The sequence below is a fragment of the Eublepharis macularius genome, chromosome 7 (assembly GCF_028583425.1).
Source record: "Eublepharis macularius isolate TG4126 chromosome 7, MPM_Emac_v1.0, whole genome shotgun sequence".
Classification (NCBI taxonomy): Eukaryota; Metazoa; Chordata; class Lepidosauria; order Squamata; family Eublepharidae; genus Eublepharis; species Eublepharis macularius.
This window is the reverse complement of record NC_072796.1, coordinates 16,090,306-16,111,060: the sequence shown is the minus strand read 5'-3', so window position 1 is coordinate 16,111,060 and position 20,755 is coordinate 16,090,306. Positions and strand designations below refer to the sequence as shown.

At 45.7% G+C, this 20,755-nt stretch overlaps 1 protein-coding gene across 2 annotated transcripts in view; it reads left to right on the top strand.

Moving 5' to 3' along the window:
• Positions 1 to 20,755, top strand: part of CTNNAL1 (catenin alpha like 1) — a 76,309-nt gene that overhangs the window by 29,580 nt on the left and 25,974 nt on the right. For both annotated transcript variants that reach the window (XM_054984379.1, XM_054984378.1), the window contains exons 2-9: positions 214 to 403; positions 1,987 to 2,174; positions 2,859 to 2,978; positions 12,713 to 12,802; positions 13,125 to 13,295; positions 15,472 to 15,672; positions 17,897 to 17,983; positions 20,147 to 20,305. In XM_054984379.1, the coding sequence (XP_054840354.1) occupies positions 214 to 403; positions 1,987 to 2,174; positions 2,859 to 2,978; positions 12,713 to 12,802; positions 13,125 to 13,295; positions 15,472 to 15,672; positions 17,897 to 17,983; positions 20,147 to 20,305 (1,206 nt within the window). The remainder of the gene's footprint in view (positions 1 to 213; positions 404 to 1,986; positions 2,175 to 2,858; positions 2,979 to 12,712; positions 12,803 to 13,124; positions 13,296 to 15,471; positions 15,673 to 17,896; positions 17,984 to 20,146; positions 20,306 to 20,755) is intronic.

The window sequence follows — 20,755 nt, the reverse complement described above, 5'->3', positions numbered from 1 at the left end:
ATTGCAGCCAAACTACTTTGGCAGTTGACAGGCAAAAAGATCCATTGTACCATGAACTTTCAGTCAGGAGCCTGCCTTGCGAGAGGCACATAGCTTTAATTAATTTCCTCCCCTTTCCAGATGTGGCCTTGAATTGAACGTCTTGGGTACACTTTCTGCTAAAAGTGCTGCCTGGGTATATAACTTTGATTTGTTTTGTATCTTTGTGCACAGATAACTACTCTCATTAACCATAAGGATAAACCAAAGCGGTCAGACAAGACTCTGAAAGCGATCCAGCAAGTGGGCCAAGCTGTAAACTTGGCTGTTGGGAGATTTGTCACAGTGGGCGAAGCAATTGCCAATGAAAACCAAGAGCTGAAGGAGGAAATGAGCATCGCCTGCATCGAAGCAAAGAGAGCAGGTAGGGCAGGTGTTTGGAAAAAAACCAGAGGCTTGCGATTATCTCTGCCGTGAAAAGGCTAGGAAACTGTTTTGTCTGTCAGCTCTCCGAGAGAGTTCGGGAGACGGTGATCACAGCCGTTTAGGGGCTCATTTTTGTCTGCAACGGAGAGTTGCAATTTAAACCCTTTTGGTGTTTGGAGCGGTGCCCGGTTCTTCCTACAGGGAGTTCTCCAGCCTGCACTTCTTCTGTTTTGCTGAAATTATACAAACTCCTGCTGCTGATTGCTGGAATGTAACCAGTTGGTTAACATGAAGTATTCACCCAGAGAAACTATAGGGTGACCTGGCTCTTCAATGGTGTCTGTTACTATAGTACAAACATAGGGTGGGATTATGATTCTATTGACTTCTTGGAACATTATCTGTGTCTTCTTATCCCTCGTGTTTTTGGAGGGTGGGGAGTGGGAAGGTGAGACAGAAAATCCCAGGTGCCTCCTCGTCTAAAATGGGAATGGACAATTCCCACATTTTCAGGGATCACTTTGCAGAACAAACAATGATGCACAAAGGCCAGGCTCGGAAAAGGTACTCTGGGCATCAAGAAGTTGCACAGTTCTCCAAAAAAGAAAAGCCGCTTTGCAGCATTGAAAAATGCCGCTAGACCTTATAAAGATTATGCGCTATTGCTGAAAACAGAACCACATTTCTCTCTCTAGTGAACTGGAATCCATGGTGTGACAAACCTGCAAATGTGCCAATGAAATGGAGAAAGGGCTGGGAAAGTGCCCAGACCATGGAATTATGTCTTGTGTTCTGATTTGCTAGACACAAATTCAGGGCTGAGGCTGTGTGAGGTGGGGCTGTGGCTCAGTAGTAGAGCTGTAGCATTGGATGCAGAAGGCCCCAGGTTCTATCCTTGGTGTCTCCAGTTAAAATGGGATGTGAAAGTCCTGGACAGCTGTTTTCAATCAAAGCAACAGCTGTCCAGGAAGGTTGGACTAGATGACCCTAGAGGTACCTTCCAACCCTGTGATTCTATGAAAGCAGATAAGATTGACTTTGATAGATCAGGGGTCTGACTCCGTCAATGGTAGCTTCATGTGAACTGTGAAGGCTGCAGCCTTTGGCAGCTTAGGATGGCCAACCTCCAGATGGGATCTGGAGATCTCCTGGAATTACAACTAATGTAACTAATCTTTGGATTCCAGAGAGCAGTTCCCCTGGAGGACATGGCAGCTTTGGAGGGTAGATTATATGGCATCATACCTGCTGAGGTCCCTCTCCTTCTCATACTCTGCTTTCCACAGTCTCTACCCCCAAATCTCCAGGAATTTCCCAGCCCAGATCTGGCAACCTCCTCGCTACACAATCTCTGGAATACCTAGTTTCATACCTAGTTACAGAGATAAGGTAAAGGACCTCATTAAAGAGACAGAGGCAGGTGTAGATTCTCTAGGGAAAAAATAATAGGGAGGATCTTGCATATCTTTTGGCAGCTATCTAGAGTTTTCTCTGGACATCTGCCTTCCACTCTCACTTTGATTCTCTCCAGTTTTTAGAACGGCTCCAAAAAAGTATCTGTTGCTCTACTTTACTTTGTAGGTGAGACGATTGCCCAGCTTACAGATGTAGCAGCCTTGGATCATCCAGAATCTGATGGCCAGATAACCATTTTTACGGACAAAACCGGAGTAGTAAAAGCTGCCCGACTGCTGCTTTCTTCAGTGACTAAAGTATTGGTACTGGCTGACCGAATAGTGATTAAGCAGATTATAACTTCTAGAAACAAGGTATTCACAATTTGTCTTAAGTATTAGTAGAGTAGTAGTATAAAAATGATACTGTTGCCTTATGTATTAGCCCAGAGGTCCCCAATCTTTTGAGCCTGTGAGCACATTTAGAATTCTGTTTCAGTGTGGTGGGGCACTGCCACACAATGGCTGCCTCAAAATGGCTGCCACAGGAAGTGGAGCCAGCCACACAATGGCTGCTGCAGTTTACCTTCAGTCACACAGGAAAAGATCTTTGTGTTGTGGAATCAGCTTCTGCCAAAGCAATGTGTTTTTAAAAATCTGCACATCCAAGCAAATCTCCCATGGCCAATCAGAAGCTGTGCTTGGCAAAAGCCCCACCAAACCACACCCACTTTCTAAAAACACTTGGTGGGTAACAGGGAAGTTGTCAGCTGGCACAGTGGTGCCCACAGGCGCCATGTTGGGGACCCCATATTAGCCACAGCAGAAGAATAAGTAAGCGGGCCCTTCTCACTGTGTTCCTCTGCAGCACAGCAGAAGACTGGACTATTCAGGGAGAATAAATGGATATAAAACACTTGAGTTGCCTGATCAAATGCCATTATGATACTGAAAATATGAAACAGTTTGTAGCACTTTGGAGAAATTCCAAAAGGGTTTTTTTTTTTTGCTGTGAATTTATAAATGTATCATTTATAAGGTACTTGATACATTTTACAGGTACTTGTAACAATGGAACAGCTAGAGAAAGTGAGTACATTTCAGGAATTTGTGCAAATCTTCAGTCAGTTTGGAAACGAAATGGTGGAATTTGCCCATCTAACTGGAGATAGACAAAATGTAAGTACTCCTCAAAAACGTATCTTATACTTAAAAAAAAAATTAAAACAGCATGTTCTTCCCAGCTGTGGATAAAAACTAATGATCCAAAAAATGGTTAAAATTTGTTTTAATGTTTCAGCTCTAATAAGGTTTTATTTTTAAAATAACATGGTTTGAAATTAGATCTAAATGTAATGCAAACACGTAACCTCTTAAAACTGAATTTATGACTGTCTTACGAACGTATTAAAGGCTACTTTTCTTTGTAATGAGGGAACTGTGGAAAAACATTTTCATTGGCCATCAGACAGCCCAGTTGCTCACGAGTCAGATTCTAAATTCCACAGAGAGGAGCTCTGGAGCAGGGTTTCCCTGTATCTTGCCTTCCTGCTGTGGCCCTCTGACCCCATTCTTCTGTGGGAGATCAAGGGAAGCTCAGTGAACGGAGTGAGGGTCAAAGTGAGAGAGCGAGATCAGTAGAAGTTATCCTTCCTTCCTCGGCCAACAAAAGTGGCAGCGGAATGGCCACCTCAGGGTCCAGTCCCATGTAATTTCATGGCTTGAAAATGGGGGCTACAAATAGGGTTCCCAGGCCCCTTCAACCTCCTGGCGGGGAGGATTGGTGCCTGGCACTCATCTTTCCGTGTGTGCGTGTGCGCGTACGTGCGCGCGCGCGCTCCCGCCGGCATGATGATGTCACTTCCGGGAAGTGATGTCATCACACCCCTCCCCCGCAGCATGCCCACGCTCTGCAGGGGCTTGGATTGGGGCCACTGTGGAGGGCAGGAGCACGCCTGCCCTCCGCAGCGGCCCAAAATGGCCCTGATCCGTGCCAAAATGGGTTTGTTTGGGGCCCGTTTTGGTGCAGATCGGGCCCGTTTTGAGCCGCTGCAGAGCGCAGGAGCGCTCCCGTGCTCTGCAGCGGCTCCAATCCGGGCCAAACTGGGCCAATCCAGGCGGCTGCTGTGCATGGGAGCATGCAGCACTGCAAGGGAGCGCGCACAGAAGGTGCACCTCTCCTGCTGGCCAGGTAAGTGGTGGCGGGGTGTGAGGGCTGGGGGCGGGGGATCCCCCACCCCCACTGGGGGTATGGTATCCCTAGCTACAAACTACCAGGTCACCACAAAGTGTCAACTACTGTCTGTCTAGGACAGGAGTCCCCAACCTTTTTGAGCCTGCAGGCACCGTTGGAATTCTGACACAGGATGGTGAGTGCAACCCCAAAATGGCTGCTGCAGCAGGTGGAGCCAACTCCAAAATGGCTGCTGCAGGAGGCAGAGCCACACATGCAGAGGAAGCCTAACTGCAGGTGGGAAGAGGGATCGTTTTTAAAAATACACTGGGAAAGAGGAGTGAGAGAAAATAAAACCAAAACACCAAAATATTTTGGTTGCAACTGCCACTGAAATGTTATTTAATCCACCCAGCCAGTCAGATCTCCAGTGACAAGTCAGAAGCTCTGTTGGGCAACTGCCTGACTCCATCTACTTCCTAAAAACACTTGGGGGCACCAGGAAAGGCCTTGTTGGGCACCACATTGGGAACCCCTGATTTACTGCCTGGTACTACCTGATCTCTGCAATTGGCCCGGTACTCCTATTTATTTGTTTATTTATAGTCTACCATTTTCCGTGAGACATATACATTTATGATTTCACTTACTAATTAAAGAACATGGATATTTGCCTTCCATCTTGTGGAGAATACCAGTCTGCCAGATAACAACTACCAGCTTTTTTGTTGGGATTATTTACTCTTTTTGTAACAACAACATTTAATTTATATACCGCCCTTTAGGACAACTGAATACCCACTCAGAGCACTTTCCAAAGTGTGTTATTATTATCCCCACAACAATCACCCTGTGAGGTGGGTTGGGCTGAGAAAGCTCCTAGAAGCTGTGACTGACCTAAGGTCACCCAGCTGGCTTCAAGCAGAGGAGTGGGGAGTCAAACTCGGTTCTCCAGATTAGAGTCCTGCTGCTCTTAACCCCTATACCAAACTGGCTCTGTAGGACAGGGCAGGACAGAACAGTTATGTGAAGACACACCCTAAAGTAGAAGCAGGCACTGGCAAGAGACATGTTCTAATTTGATGCCAGTGAGCATCTGCCTCCAAAAGCAGGTCATTGCTGCAGGTTGTTAAAGAGGTCCTTATTTGGGGAAACGAGCATTAAGTTACATAAAAATAAACAGTGTATCATATGTTATTTTCTAAAATGGCAAATACAGAAAGACCAACATTTAAAAAAACCTATGGGATACTCCCTGAAGTTGTATAAAAGCTGTCTTCAGTTTCAGATCAATGATTAGCAACCAATTAGTCCGTGCTTTTTATTTAGAATGTAACTAAATAATAAATGGGGAAAACTTGATTTAAATCAGCAATTTAAATTGGCCTCTATTCTTGGTGCCTTAAATCATGACTAAATCAACCCGTCATGTCCCAAACCTGCCTTCTTATGCCCAGAACAGCTGTCTGCCTTCTGTCAACTTTAAATTTCACATTTGCTATTTCATACCTTCCTGTATGTAATTTACTTGCCACAGATGAGTAACTTGCAAGATTCTTGGAACAAATTGTGTGTGTGTGGGAGGTGTTAATCTTGCATGCTCTGGTCATGCATTTCCTGGGGTATCTGGACAGTTGGAAATAGGATGTTTGAAAGGATGGATCCTTTGATCTGGCAAGAATGTTCTTACCTAAATTGCTTAGCACGTTTTTGAAAAAGGAAGTTTGTCTATATATCTAAGCGAGACAAGGAATTTAGTTGCTCCAGATAACATAAAATATAGCTGTTGCCCTGTTGACCAAATCAGACTTGAGCTCGCCTTGTTGAAGGCAACGGATGTAATCAAAGATCCAAGTTTTGTGTCCATTTTCCTTTTGTACCAGGATTATCTTTAAATTGTTGATTATTGAATCCGCATTGGTTGCTGGCTTATAAATTAAAATTGGAGTAGAAGCTAAAACGATCTTCATTTTTGTGATCTAACAATAGCTTCCTTTAGCATCCTGTTGTTCACCACCACAATACAACACAGAATATGATGAGTGAAGTTTCTTTTATGCTTCTTGCTGTTTACACTATAATATTTGGGGTGGGGGGGGAAAGCAGTTCAGCACAGCAGGGCTTGAATGTGTGTGCTTTCTTCCCAATGTTTTCTCTTACATGTGCTGAATTATAGCTTAATGTTTCAGTTACTTGCTTTCGCTTTGAGCTGTGCTTTTTCTCCATGGTTTTTAGTAGATAAATCTATTTACAAAACATGTAGTATTCAGGTATCAGCTTGCTTGATGTACTATAGGAAAAACCACAGCTTTTTAAGCAACCTTAAATCTGTCATCTTCCCTCTTTCTTGCCACAAGGGCACAAATGTTCCAAGCGACATAATAGGGTAAATGGGATAGGGACAAGACTAACAAAGACGTAGAAAGCATTTGGAGGTGAGCAACTAGTGACAGTGCAGAACATTAGATCACAGATGGGTCCCACATTGTGCTGCATAGATTATTTGGAGCACAACAGCAAATTTTAAATGTATATCCCCAGGGCTTTTTTTCAGCTGGAATGCGGGGGAACAGAGTTCTAGAACCTCTTGAAAATGGTCACATGGCCGGTGGCCCCGCCTCCTGATCTCCAGACAGAGGGGAGTTTAGATTGCCCTCTGTGCTGCTCAGCAGCACGGAGGGCAACCTAAACTCCCTTCTGTCTGGTGATCAGAGGGCGGGGCCACCAGCCATGTGACCATTTTCTCCGAGGGCAACCCACTGAGTTCCACCACCTCTTTTCCCAGAAAAAAAGCCCTGTATATCCCTGTTGTTAGAGATTTTGGAGAGCATGGACAATGAAGTTAATACAATTTTCTTGGTAATTGACCTTTGTTAAACAAAAAATTAGGGCATTGTAAGATAAACTAGAGGAGCCTGCAACGGAATTAACCGTGGTGCCAGAAGAGCCCTTGACAGAGTGGCAAGAAACACAGGCCGATTCTGCACGGCTTTCCTGAAGCCGGGACATTGCGGAACATGCCGGAAAAAATGCAGAAGCTCGCGTTTTCTCACGTGAGTTTTGCGCGACATGGCGCAAAACTTATGCGAGAAAACATGATCTTCCACGTTTTTTCTGGCATGTTCCGCAATGTTCCACAACATCTCGGCTTCAGGTAAGCCGTGTGGAATCGGCCACCGTCTGGGACGGGTGGAGAAGCCGCTGGGGGAGAGGGCTCATGCAGGACAAAGGAGAAACCAGCACCAGAGAGGCCTGAACCTCCCGAGCCAACCTCGAGATGGCGGAACCGGGAACAGGTGGTAGTTTGGGAGAGACGCAGGAGCACTTGCTTGCAAGTTCAGTGCTGGCCGGGACTGATCTCCAAGAATGAGACGCTGCAGTCAGATGAAGAGAGAACACCTGCACTGCAGCCTATGAACTGAGCAGAGGATAAAAGGAGGACGTCAAGTAGGGCCCAGCGTGGAAGCAACCTTGTTTGCCATTCCCTGCAACCTGCATTGCTGTGCCCATGTCTACTCTTGACCCTCCCTTGCCTCCTGCTTCCCATGGATGGAACTCTTGGCTCACAACCCCAACTGGACTCGTACCTGCCTGCCTTGCTTTTGGACTGCCTTGCCTGTGAACTGCCTTGCCTGCCAGACGCTTCCAAGCCAGCCCTTGGCTAGCGCCCAGTCTCTGGACGCAACAGTCTTTATATATGGTTGTTGTGGATTTTCCGGGCTGTATTGCAGTGGTCTTGGCATTGTAGTTCCTGACGTTTCGCCAGCAGCTGTGGCTGGCATCTTCAGAGGTGTAGCACCAAAAGACAGAGATCTCTCAGTGTCTTTTGGTGCTACACCTCTGAAGATGCCAGCCACAGCTGCTGGCGAAACGTCAGGAACTACAATGCCAAGACCACGGCAATTCTCTCCATCTAGCAAAGTCAGTTATAAATGTTATAAATGTTCTCCAGTTTCTCTCCAGCAATACAAACAACAACGGAATACTGAGATGAAACAAAACTTACGTTTTGTTCGCACTGGGAAACAGCATACGGCTCCAGCCCATGAGGGCCTTTAGAAAAGAGAAATCAGGAGATGGTGGTGAAGAGGGGACAAGAAAAAAGTGTTTCGATTTGAAATGTTTCACGGCTTTTGTATTTTTAAAATGAAAAGCGTTAGGATCACCCAGTATCTACATATATAGAGAATGAAAGCTTTCTTTAGCTGGTGTTCTCCCATGCTAAGAGAAATTGCTGGCATAGCAGAGCTTCATTCCCGCTGAGCTGCTACTCATAAAAGTTGATGTTTTGTGCAATGTTTGTTGATGAGATATTTTTCCTTTATAGCTCTGCTAGTAAGATACCTGCACTGTCTTTGCTAAGCATCAACATTTTTTAAAAAAGAGAAACAAAATTTGCAGACTTGGGGAAGCAATAGTCGGACTGTGAGAAGAGGGGCCCACAAAATAGCTTTCAGAATTGTCCATTCATCAACAGTATAATTGATATTATACCTAAAAATACCAGGTGTTTCTCTTAATACTTCAGCCGCACTTATCATGCAACAAGGTGAAAATTCTAGTTCGTACATTTTTTGTTGTTGTTGTTGGTAAAAATAAGATCCTGGAGTAAGTTCATGAACTACAGTGAAGAAGTAAACACAGGAGTATTTCAGATTTGGAAGAGCCGCAGAGAGGATCAGAGGCCACACAAGAATTCGTCTGTCGCTCTTCACAACTTCTACCGGTTTGATTACTTTTGTTCTGTCTTGCAGCCACGAAAGGCAGCCTCCTCTCCTCTCGTCTCCCCCCCCCCCTTTAGTAATTTCCTGTTTTGGTTTCATTTTTTTATTGACGAGGATGTGTTTTTGCAGGTGCCTATCAGTTAATCCAACTGCACAGCCTGCCTGTGCCCTGGATAATGTACTCTTTCACATCCAATACACAGTTTCCTAACCTTGCTCTAGAAGCCTTGTTTGAATGGACAGCATTTAAATTTAACTACGTTTTATTTTATTGCACATCTTTGTTGCCCAAAGCTGCCTACTGGACCAGCGCCGGATCTAGGGTTGCCCACGCCTGGGGCAACCCTAGGCTGGTGACCTCGCGCAGTGCACGCATGCTCCCCGCGCTGTGTGATGACGTCACTCAGGTGACGTCATCACGCAGGGCGTAACAGAGAAAGCGTGCGGGGCTGGGAAGCCGCCCGCGCCATTTGCCTGCCCCGCGGGACAGGGGGCAGCTGGCTTGCCGCGCACCCCGTTTCCTGCAGGGCAGGCAAAAGGCAGCGCGGCCCCCCGCCTTGCAGCCCCCTGTGCTGCCTTTTGCCTGCTCTGCAGGACAGGGGGTGTGCGGCAAGCCGGCCGCCCCCTGTCCTGCGGGCCAGGCAAAAGGCAGCATGGGAGGGGGGGCTGCGAGGCTGCCTGCGCCTGCTGGCAGCTGCTCCCGGTGCCCCCTCCCTGCGGGCGCCGGGGGCAGACTACCCCCCCTGCCCCCCTCGATCCGGCTCTGTCCTGGACACATGAATATGTGCAGCTGCCATATCCTGAGTCAGACCATTGCTCCGTCAAGGTAAGCGTTGTCTTCTCTGACTAGCAGCAGTTCTTCAGTGTCTCAGGCGGAGGTCTAGTCACATCATGTACTACTTACCCCTTTTCAATGGATATTCTGGGGATTGAACCCAGGATTGTCTGTATGCAAAACAGATGCTCCGCTTCTGAGCCACACGGGCCCTTCCAAGACTGCTCCTGGTGACTGCTCGAAGCCCAGCTCCCCAGAGGAGACGGTTGAGGCTCTTGTGAGAGCCCGGAGTCTTTTACTCCGGGGCTGCTTTGTAATTTCTAGGTGCCTCTGTCAACACCAAGCAAAAAGTTATCTGGCCAAGGGAACTCTTGCACAATTGGTGCGTAGATTCCCCTCTGAGGGCAGAGGCGCCACACTCAATAGTCTGAAGGTTGTCTTCCATTCTGAGAGTCCTTGCTGTGTCCCTTCTCAGCTGAGTTATCCTGCCTCTTGGTATGTGCAAGCGTCCCGATGCTGCCTCTGCAAGCTTTATGTCTGAATCAGATGCCCAAAAAAGGGGCGGGGTGTTGAGAAGATAAGACTCACGGGAAAAGACAATAGTGCTGAGGAAAGTTGAAGGACAAGAGGAAGACCCAGCAGGAGATGGATTGGCTCAATGAAGGAAGCCACTTTGGCCTTCAGTTTGCAAGTTTTGAGAAAGGTTGTTAATCATAAAACGGTTTTGAGGTCATAATCCATAGGGCCATCAAGTCAGAAGCAACTCGACGGCACATAACACACACACACACATTTTATATTTTCATGCAGCTTCCAATATGAAATTATATTCATGATTCAGTGAAGGTCACACATTTCATGATAAGCAGCAAAGGGAGGTTTATTGGAAAGGATCAACAAAGGAGCTTTGCAGGCTCGGTCTGAAGCACGTATCCTCAAGGACAGAGAGAAGAGCTGCATCAGTCCATTAGGTCTCGAACAACAGACTCAAACAAGTCCGAAGTTGTTAGTAAAACGTTTGTCTTGTTCTAACGCGTCACCTTTTGAGCCTTTTGAATTCTGTTCTAGTGGATATACATAACTGCAAGAGAACGTTTTAGAGATGTGAACCAGTATTTTTTTTTTTGCTTCTGTTGAACTAAGAGCAGTTTAGAGAGGGCAGGGTAAGATTAATATTTGGGGAAAGCACAGAAAGAAAGAGCGTGACCCTTTATTCCCAAACGCCCCTTGCCCAAACAAATTAGCTTTGAAGTGGAAAAGAAAAGGGGAAAAAAAACCAATTGCATCGTGGCTCTCCTGCATGAAATCAAGCACAATTCTGTGAGCATACTTAATATACAGCTGTTAAGTAATGTAATAACTGTATTTCTGTGAAGGGACTCAACACCTTCTGCCAGATACAGTTCCTAAGATCAGGGCTTTTTTTCAGCTGGAACGCAGTGGAACAGAGTTCCGGCACCTCTTGAAAATGGTCACATGGCTGGTGGCCCCGCCCCCTGATCTCCAGACAGAGGGGAGTTGAGATTGCCCTCCGCGCCGCTTAGCGGCGCGTAGGGCAATCTCAACTCCCCTCTGTCTGGAGATCAGGGGGCGGGGCCACCAGCCATGTGACCATTTTCTCCTAGGGCAACCCGCCTCCTCTTTTCCCAGAAAAAAAGCCCTGCCTAAGATTATTTGGGGGAAACCATGATAGTTGAACTGTTGTAAAATTGGTACAAGTTGGCAGTTGAGGTTACCAACATCATGGACGGGTTGCACCATTCCGGTTATAAGTCTGTTGTGCTGAACATAATCAAGTCTTATAGCAAGAAATATCTCCCTTTGCAGTTTGTGCCGAGTGCCCTTTCTGTAGAATTCCCATCACCAACTCTCACTTTTTGTCGTTCCAATTGTGCACAACATAAATCCAGAGATAGGTTTCATTCTATCGCTTGAGTTATGGGTGGGCTGCTTGGAGTTTATATAATGCTTTTGGAAGTTGTGATTGGCTGCACATTTAAATGGTACCCTAAGCTGCAACAGGGCTTGGTCTAGATGGGAGGTTGGCAGGGGGAATTTGTATTTCCACTCTCGATGTGCATGACACTTGTAAAAGATACACCGGGATTGTTACTGGTTTAAGGTTGAGATGGGGGTGAGATGTTAGCTGGGGATGCTTAGAATCAGGGGTCATTTTGTAGAAAAAGAGCTGGAGGAACTCATTAGCATAAATCATTAGCATAACCCATTAGCATATGCCATGCCCCTTGATATTACCGGAAATGTGTCATTAGCATAACTGATTTGCATATGCCACACACCGCTGACATCAGCTATCCTGGCTGTTTTGGACCCAATCCTGGCCATTTAGAGCTGAAATTGGGCCCAAAATGGTAAAAAGGGGCTGAAAATGGACAAAAGGGGCCCAAAATGGTCAGGATCAGGCCACTGCTGAGCAGGAGAGTGATCCACCACCCATCAGAGGCCCAATCTGGGCCTTCAGCCCCAATCCAGGCCAAAACGGGCCCAAAATGCCCGAGAGTCAGGTGGGCGAGGCCACCTGACATGTGACCTCTTTAGGGAACTACCGGAACTGCGTTACTGTGCGTTTCCCCTCAAAATGAGCCCTGCTTAGAATGCTGGCTAAGCTCCACTCCACCCCTGACATATCCCTAACACTGCCCATTTCTATGTAGTAGCTGGTGTGGTTTGGTGCCAGCATTTCTCCCACTTACACAGGCGCAGGGCTTAATCTCCGTTCTAAGTTGTTCAGAGGCAAGTCATAGAATAAGACTGTCACGTATTTGTCTTTGATTAGGGAAAAGACATTAGGTAAATATTTTACTATCTGAAAGCCGCTTACTGACTTTTTGCAAGAAACAGAAAGAGATGAATTAAGGATGTGTGCTTTTGAAGATTAGAATGAGGGAAATAATGTATAGAGATGGAAAGGTGAAGTAGTTATTCATGGTGATTTTAGAATTACACAGAATAATACACAGTATGTATTGTTGTTGGACCTTTTCAAATAGAAAATTGGTATGTACTTCTATCTGTCCGCCCATCCATCCACCTTCCCTGTTTTTCTGAATCTTTTGCTCTATGTTTTATAACTAATTGTAAAATTTCATTAAAACTTTAATTTTAAAAGTCTGTCAGATATTCACCATCACTGATTACTTTTTAGCAGATCAGTTGTTCCCTTGCTAGAAGTCCCAAGTGCCTTCTTGTAAGAACTTGGTGTTTTCTTTTGTCTCCTCAGGATCTCAAGGATGAAAAGAAAAAGGCTAAAATGGCAGCCGCTCGCGCTATTCTTGAGAAATGCACCATGATGCTTCTCACAGCTTCCAAGGTAACTCATTTCCTCCTCCTCTTGTCTTTGTGAAGCAAAGCTTTGAGAGCTCCTGTCAAAAACCCTTTTTTCACCCTGCCATGTGCAGGAAAGAAATTGACTGAAACCACATCCGTCAACAGCACACTAGGAGGCTGGAGGGCCATCCAGAGGGGCAGTGGTAGAAATGTTGACTAATGTGATGAACAGCTAATTGACGGGGCCAATAATCACCCTTGCCTGACTGGCTGGAGGCGGGGAGGAGCATGCAGGCTTTCCTCTCAGCAGACTGCACAGAGACTGCCCTGGATAACGTCCTTTTTTTAAAAAACTTATTTCCAAGACCTGTCTGAGGCACCCTGACTGTGAATCCGCCCGTGTCAACAAAGGAGCAGTCTTTCACAGAATGAGACTCGCCTTGGAGCAGGTAATAGAGATCGTAACAGACTCCCGTCCCGGCGGAGAGCACGAACCAGGCCCTGTGAGCATCTATACTGGCATCAAGGAGTTCAAGGTGAGGACTGAGAATTATTCATTGCCTTTGAGAGTCCAGCTTAAATCCCAAGAGGGACGTACAGTCAAAGCTTTGTTATCCAGCACTCCCGAGGAAGGGGGCTGTGAGTTAATCAGATGTGCTGAATACTCAAAGCTTATTGCTCTGCCCCAGTCCCTGCACAGAGGAATCTGCAGCTTCCAAACTGCAATCCACTGGAAAGGCCATGGCAACAATCCCCACACCTGGTGGGACTCTTTCCTATGAGCCCTCCTATGCGCATGGGCCACCTACTCAGGACTCCTCCAGCACAGGTGCCTCCTGACAGCTCGTGGGAGCCTGAAGGGGAAGAAGGCACCTGGGGATGATGTCATCTGCCAGCACCAGCTTTCAGCAACCCAGAAACACCTGGAGTCTTCAAGCTGGCTAGCTGGAGAGACAGGAGTGGGATTAACATGTACCTGTAGATCAAGGAGTTTGGTGGCTTGCCTTCTGGGCAATGCCGGTCACCTGAGCATTCTAGATAACCAAGGGCCAGATAACAAAGCTTTTACATTAATCATTTTCCGTGCACCTGGACGGATAGTCAGTGGAGCTTTCAAATGCCCTCCAGGCTATTTCTTTGTTTTTTCCGATATATTCTACTCATATTGCAACCTGTTTCAGAGATGTGAACGAAAAATGTTCTATAGTTGACGTGTGGGCAGCTGAAGTAGCTGTCAACAAATGTTTTCACGTAGCCAAATGTCAGTGTCTTGGCCCTTTAAATTGCTGATGCTAGCAGAGAAAATGGAGCTGGCAGAACAACGTTTTGAAAACGTGGGATGCTGAACTTCTGGTGCCCTTTTCTGTCTATTGTTGGGGAACCACAATGGCACTGAACATCCATTGTGTAGTGAAGGACTCTGGGTTCCCGAATGAGATGTGCACATCTTAGTTTTATACAAGGGATAGTAGGTATGAAGGCACAATGTTGACTTCGCCTTTCACATGAATGTTAATTTTTGGACATAATAAAGACTCTTTTTATTTTCTGAACGAATGGTACTCTAAATTAATAGTCGAAACACACTGGAAAGGACAAAATCCCAAGGCAACTGCAAGAGAGAGAGAGAAAGAAAAAATGTGTTTTGAGCAGAAGATATTTCCAATTAATTCCACTCTACTGAAGTAGCAATTTACTATGTCCCAGTATTGTGAGAATACGCATTTTAGGAAAAACGTGGCAGACCGCAGTTACAAACTGTGCCGTCAAGTTTTAGGGTTGCTTCATACATGGAGAGGCTCCAAGGGGGTATTTGTTTGTGACAGAGTATTGGTTTAAATTTGTTGATGTCGAATTCCAAACACCTAACTTAAGAGAAGTTGGATAGGATATGTGACACTCGGAATTTAGATGGTGCATCAGAATAGTCAGATTGCTTCGCAGATGTTACTTTAGTAATCCCTATCATACCATTGTTTTATTTATTCATCGATTGTAGATGAAAGGCTAAGGACGCAATTTTCTGTTATTTACTTTAAACAGCTTTTTAATTTTATTTGCAAGTTTAGCTGCCGGAGCAGGAAACGGCATAGGGGGAAAGGGAAACTCAAACTGTTTTATCAGAGGGAAAAGTCTCTCCAAAGGTGCTTTGACAGCCCTGGGAGAAAAATATAGGGGGGGGGTCAACACAGCCTGGGGGTGGCTTTTCCCAGTGAGAAAGCAGGAGGGAAACAATATGTTTCTTGGCCTCCTAGGAGAGTTTATGGCAGAGATGAGAATTCAGACTTACAGATTCACAGCCAGGGCTTTTTTTCAGCTGGAACGTGGTGGAACGGAGTTCCGGAACCTCTTGAAAATGGTCACATGGCTGGTGGCCCCGCCCCGTGATCTCCAGACAGAGGGGAGTTGAGATTGCCCTCCGCGGAGGGCAGCCATGTGACCATTTTCTCCAAGGGCAACCCACTGAGTTCCACCAGCTCTTTTCCCAGAAAAAAAACCCTGTTCACATCCAAGGTTGTTCGTTCTCTGCCATGGTAGGGTTGCATTCCTAGGAGGACTCTCCTGGAAGTAAACCCTATTGAATGAAATGGGACTTACTTCTGAGTAGACCTGCTGAAGATTGCTCCCTCGATTCTCCTATACCCGTCTGTTCTATCCTTTTGTGACTTCATCGTAGGTTTCTCTCTGCCCACTCCTCCTTCCCCCTTTCAGAATAAAGTGGAAGGCCTTCGAGACAACCTTTATCTCCTGTCAAAAGAGAGTCTTCGAGCCATGCTGCGTGTTGTGCTTGAGCATACGGAGGACTTCACTGACTCTGCGTACACCAGCCATGAGCACCGAGAACGCATCTTGGAGCTGTCCAAGCAAGCCAAGATGGAACTGGAACAGCTGCTGTCCGCGTGGATGTGTGCTGTAAGCTGATTGCTTCACCTCTGCAAGAAAGAAATACATTTCAAGGTCAATTTACATAGAAGGGTTTACATGATAAGGGTGGTAACATGTCACATGACAAGCACTGGGAGCACAGCGATCATCTTTGTCACTTGTTAACATTGGTTGTGCCTATGTCCATGACCAGAATCTCTCCTCATTGCTTTTTGGCATCCTAGTGGATATGCTCCACTAGCAGAGGTACTTTCCTTCCATAGTAGGAGCTTCCTCTGACACAGGATGTGTCTTGCGGCAAGAGAAGGCTCCTCCTACCAGAGAAAAGTGCTTCCACTAGTGGAATGGCTCTGCAGGATCCAAACCAACCAGTCAATCAATCAATCAATCAATCAATCAATCAATCGGTCTTTATTAAAATGGTCCTAGACCAGCATAAAACATAACAGCATTCATATATTTAGGAGCTCAAAGGTAAAAATTATTATAGAACACAAAACTATTGCGATGTCGGAATTTCATCAAGAATTCAACCCAATATTATGAGTAGGAGCTCAGCGTAGGATCATGTCTGCCTCTTACATAGGGTGAAGACTGAGGTAATGTTTACAGAGTACTACATAGCTAGTTTGGAAGCTGAGTATCTCTTAGAAAGAACGTTTCCTCTGCCACAGAGAGAGGGATTAGTTGGAAGAGAGGGAAGCCGGCTGCAGAGAAGTGCAGATTGGTTAGTGCCTGTGATGTCTCACACAAGCACACCAGCCGTGAGCACCAAGAACGCATCTTGGTGCTGTCCAAGCAAGCCAGGATGGAACTGGAACAGCTGCTGTCTGCGTGGATGTGTGCTGTAAGCGGATTGTTTCGCCTCTGCAAGAAAGAAATACATTTTGAGGTCCATTACACAGAAGGGTTTACATGATAAGGGCAGTAACATGTCACATGGCAAGCACACGGAGCACAACAGTCATCCTTGCCGCTTGTTAACGTTGGTTGTGCCTGTGTCCATGACCAGAGTCTGTCCTCATTGCTTGTTGGCTTCCTAGTGGGTGCTGAACAGTTACAATAGAAATGGCGTGGCCTTCTTCAATACATTTTCCTGTTACCAAAAACATTTGCCCCCATTTGTGAATTGTGTTTCACTTTCTATATTGCCCCTTTGCTGTGCGATGAATTGTGGGAAGCATCATATCCTTCAAATGGCAGTGTTGGAATGTCATGATCCAAAAAGGGTGGACTGGGGCCAGAAATGCTTATTCCTGCCTTGGGAGCCTTTGGCTGAAAGGTAGGGCACATGGTTCATCTTAATTAATTCATTCAAATTCTGGTTTCAGAATCCAGCGGGAGAAAATGCGATGATCTAAGGAGGGAGATTTGCAAGGGATGATTGGTTGGAAAGCCAAGGACAGATTCCTGCCCCCACGTTGTCATGAGGGAAGTCTTTCCCCCATCTCTCTCTTATAACATGTTGCTCTACTCAAATCTTCATAGAGTTCTCCAATGCATATGAAGTGCTTCTCTCAAGCCAGTGCAGTCCTATTTATTTAGCTGCTTGAGAAGGCTCCACAATTGCATCTCCCTAGAGAGTATGGAAATCTTCTTGGTTGTGAATGGAACCACCCTGCCTTAAGAGAAGCCTTTTGTGCATCCGGAAACCCCTGCACACACACCGGAGCTGAAGCTTCTCGGCCTCAGTTGGTATAAACCATGGCTTTTTTCCTGGGAAAAGAGGTGGTAGAACTCAGTGGGTTGCCCTCGGAGAAAATGGTCACGTGGCTGGTGGCCCCGCCCCCTGATCTCCAGACAGAGGGGAGTGTAGATTGCCCTCCGCGCCGCTGAGCGGTGTGGAGGGCAATCTAAACTCCTCTCTGTCTGGAGATCAGGGGGCGGGGCCACCAGCCATGTGATCATTTTCAAGAGGTTCCAGAACTCCGTTCCACCGTGTTCCTGCTGAAAAAAAGCCCTGGTATAAACTCCTCTTATAACAGGAGAAAGTTCACGTTCAGCAGAAACAGGGACTTTGTTTTGCATCCCCTACTCAGTGATAAAAGTGCAAAATTAAGCAAAGATGCCCTGCTTGTTTTCTCTGAAGCCGTTTCCACTCTGTTTAGTGAGGCTTATTTCCAAGTATGATGTTCAGATTTTAGCTTTATTGCGTAATCATGTCTTTTAAAAAAAAATTAAAATATGTCCAAAGAACTAAATTGCTTGACATAATATCTTTTTGTGTGGTTGGGGATTTTTGTCTCTGTAGCAAAGTCTGAAGAAAAGGGACGTCACAGAGGAAATGGAAGTAGCCCTGTTAAAAACATGTCAGTGCATGAATGAGCTTCAGAGAGAAGTAAGTGGAATTCTGTCTAATATGTAAGACATTTGACAGCCTCTTGTCCTTTTTATATGTGTAACTTTCGAAAAATAAATAGTTGGTAATGATATAATCATTGGATAGCAGTTTCTAACTAATTGGATCTCCCAGTCCAGTCTTTTTGGTGGTTATTTTGAACCTGTTACCCAAGAAGCAGGCAGCAGGCATGTCTTGTGGGCAAAAATTCAAGTTCCTAAGTAAACGTTAGGAATTTGGCTTACAGTATATCTTCTATAGAATTCATGACCCAGTTAGTATTAGGGAGCATTAAGTAGGTATAAGCTTCCTCAGGGAGGCCTCTTGAAGTTCTACTTAAAGCTCACCTAAAAAAAGAACGGGACAGGAGCGTGGGATTGGGCTACACACATACTTCAAAGTTACCATTAGTTCCACCTTGCTTATTTATTTACATCACTTGCCCTCCCTCTTTCCATAATGTTTCCAAGACATTTTTCAAAATAAAATGCATGCACTGAAATGTACAAAGAAACCCGGAAACAGTATAAAACGCCAAAAACTAAAATACCAGCAGCCAGGAGTAAGAGAGTTCAGTTTTCAAAAGCTTGGTAAAAATAGGAATGTTTTGAAGAGGATAAACTGACTTCTCAAATGAAAGGCATTCCCTAGCACTGCTCATCGCTTATGATGCTTGTAACTTAAGAACAGGACTTCATGGATTAATCTCAGAATCTGGGAAGGGTGGTGGAGAGGGATGCCTGATCAAGGATACTTCACACTGCTGAGTTCCTGTCTGGAAGAAGTTGAGGCAAGCTAACCCATGTTTTCCCACCTCCTTTTTGAACTTCTCCATTGCTCTTTGTGAGTGAGCAGTTTGTACTAGCAGTAGCAGAGAACAGTGCAACTATTATTTGTGGATGGTGGTGAGTGCATTCTTCATTAATATAATCCACATTGCGTACCAAAGCCAAATTCGGTGACCTGCATAAATTATGCATACTTTGGTGGGTTGTTTTTTTTATTTTACTAATCTGGTATTGCTAAGGAGCTTTGTAGGGCACCAGTGGTTTGCCTCCAAGCATTGAAAATCTTGTTCAACCAGCCCTCTGAGATTTCTGCTGGCATTGCCCACACACTTCCTTGATCATAAGGTCTAGAAACGTTTTCAAAAATTTAAAATGAAAACTGTGATTCTCAGGAAGCCATTTTCTACCTGTGGTGTGTTTTTGCTTTCCTGCAGGACTGTACCATACACCTTACACTGCTTACAGGTGAAACTCTAGGTGTTCAGTCTGGAATAGATCTGTTGCTATATGGGATTAACTATTCTCAGAACATGCTGGCATTTAGGGGGGCGGGGAGCGAGTAGCCAGTAATAAGTTTGAGGGGGTTGCCTGGGGAAAGGCCTCATTTTGAGAACCCTGCACATGTCAGTTTGCCCACTTGTACTAGATGCTGCTTAGCAGTGTGATCCAAAGCAGATTTACACCCTTAGAAGTCCATTAAAGTCAGCGGTCTTAGAAAGGTGTAACTTTGCTTAGGACTGCACTGAAATATTGGATTATACACTACCAAGACAACTGTAGTCTGTCCCCTGCTCCTCCCTCTGAACCCACCCTTGTTTTTTCTTGTTGTTCATCATGTACCTGTTTCTTATATTACTCCAGCGTTGCCACTAAAACTAGTAGTCCACCCAAACTACTAACTAGCCTGCTTGCATTCACATGCCTGTTGGTCATCTGCAGGGCTTTTTTTCAGCTGGATCGTGGTGGAACGGAGTTCCGGCACCTCTTGAAAATGGTCACATGGCCGGTGGCCCCACCCCCTGATCTCCAGACAGAGGGGAGTCGAGATTGCCCTCCACGCCAGCGCGGAGGGCAATCTCCCCTCTGTCTGGAGATCAGGGGGCGGGGCCACCAGCCATGTGAACATTTTCACCAAGGGTGATTTAAACCTTTAAAAACTCCCCCCTTGTTCCAGCTGACCCATTGTGTGGTCCTGAGTTCCACCACCTCTTTTCCCAGAAAAAAAGCCCTGGTCATCTGTGAGCTTTAAAGTGGGGGAGGAGGGGTCCTCTTTTTATATTTTTTTAACTAGTCACCTGGAGACAAATATTACTTGCACCAAGCAACTTGGAAAATGGCTATTTCTGAAGCTCGTTTCCCGCCCCCCCCCCCCAAGCTCCACAGTGCAGCCACATCCGTTGCCACAGACCTGCTAAAATATCATTCAGATCACTTGGTCTTGAAAGCGCTGAAAACCTCCGGAGTGGAAGGAAACATAGAAGCCGCCGCAGAACACAGCTGTAAGCTCTCTGAGCAGAAAGAACAGTTGCTTGAAGTAAGTTGGAGTTACATTTGTTCCTTTATTTAGGGCAAGAAGGAAGAGTTCGAAATTCCTGTAGATTAAGGCAGCCTGAAGTCTGCTTATTTAGGGGTGGACTTACTTGCAAAGTTCTTTTGTTGACATGGATACCTGCTCCCCGGGATGCCTATGGGTTGCTGGAGTCCTCAGGTGCCTGGATTCTTGGGCACGTTTGCGGGGCTGGTAGGCAAAGGTCAGGAGAAGGGGGAGTTTTGAGAGAGGTGATATGTGTGAAAGAGTTACATATTCCCCCCTCCCCTTCCCAATTTTTTATATGTTCGGCAGATGAATTTGCAGTGATCCACAAAATGTCCAGTTTGACCCTGTGGTTGTGGATTGCAACTGGTGAACTTTAAAAGTTTTGGGGGTTTTATTTCATGTGTCATTCTTTAGCCGTTCCGTAATCGGTCATTGGGTTTTTCTGCT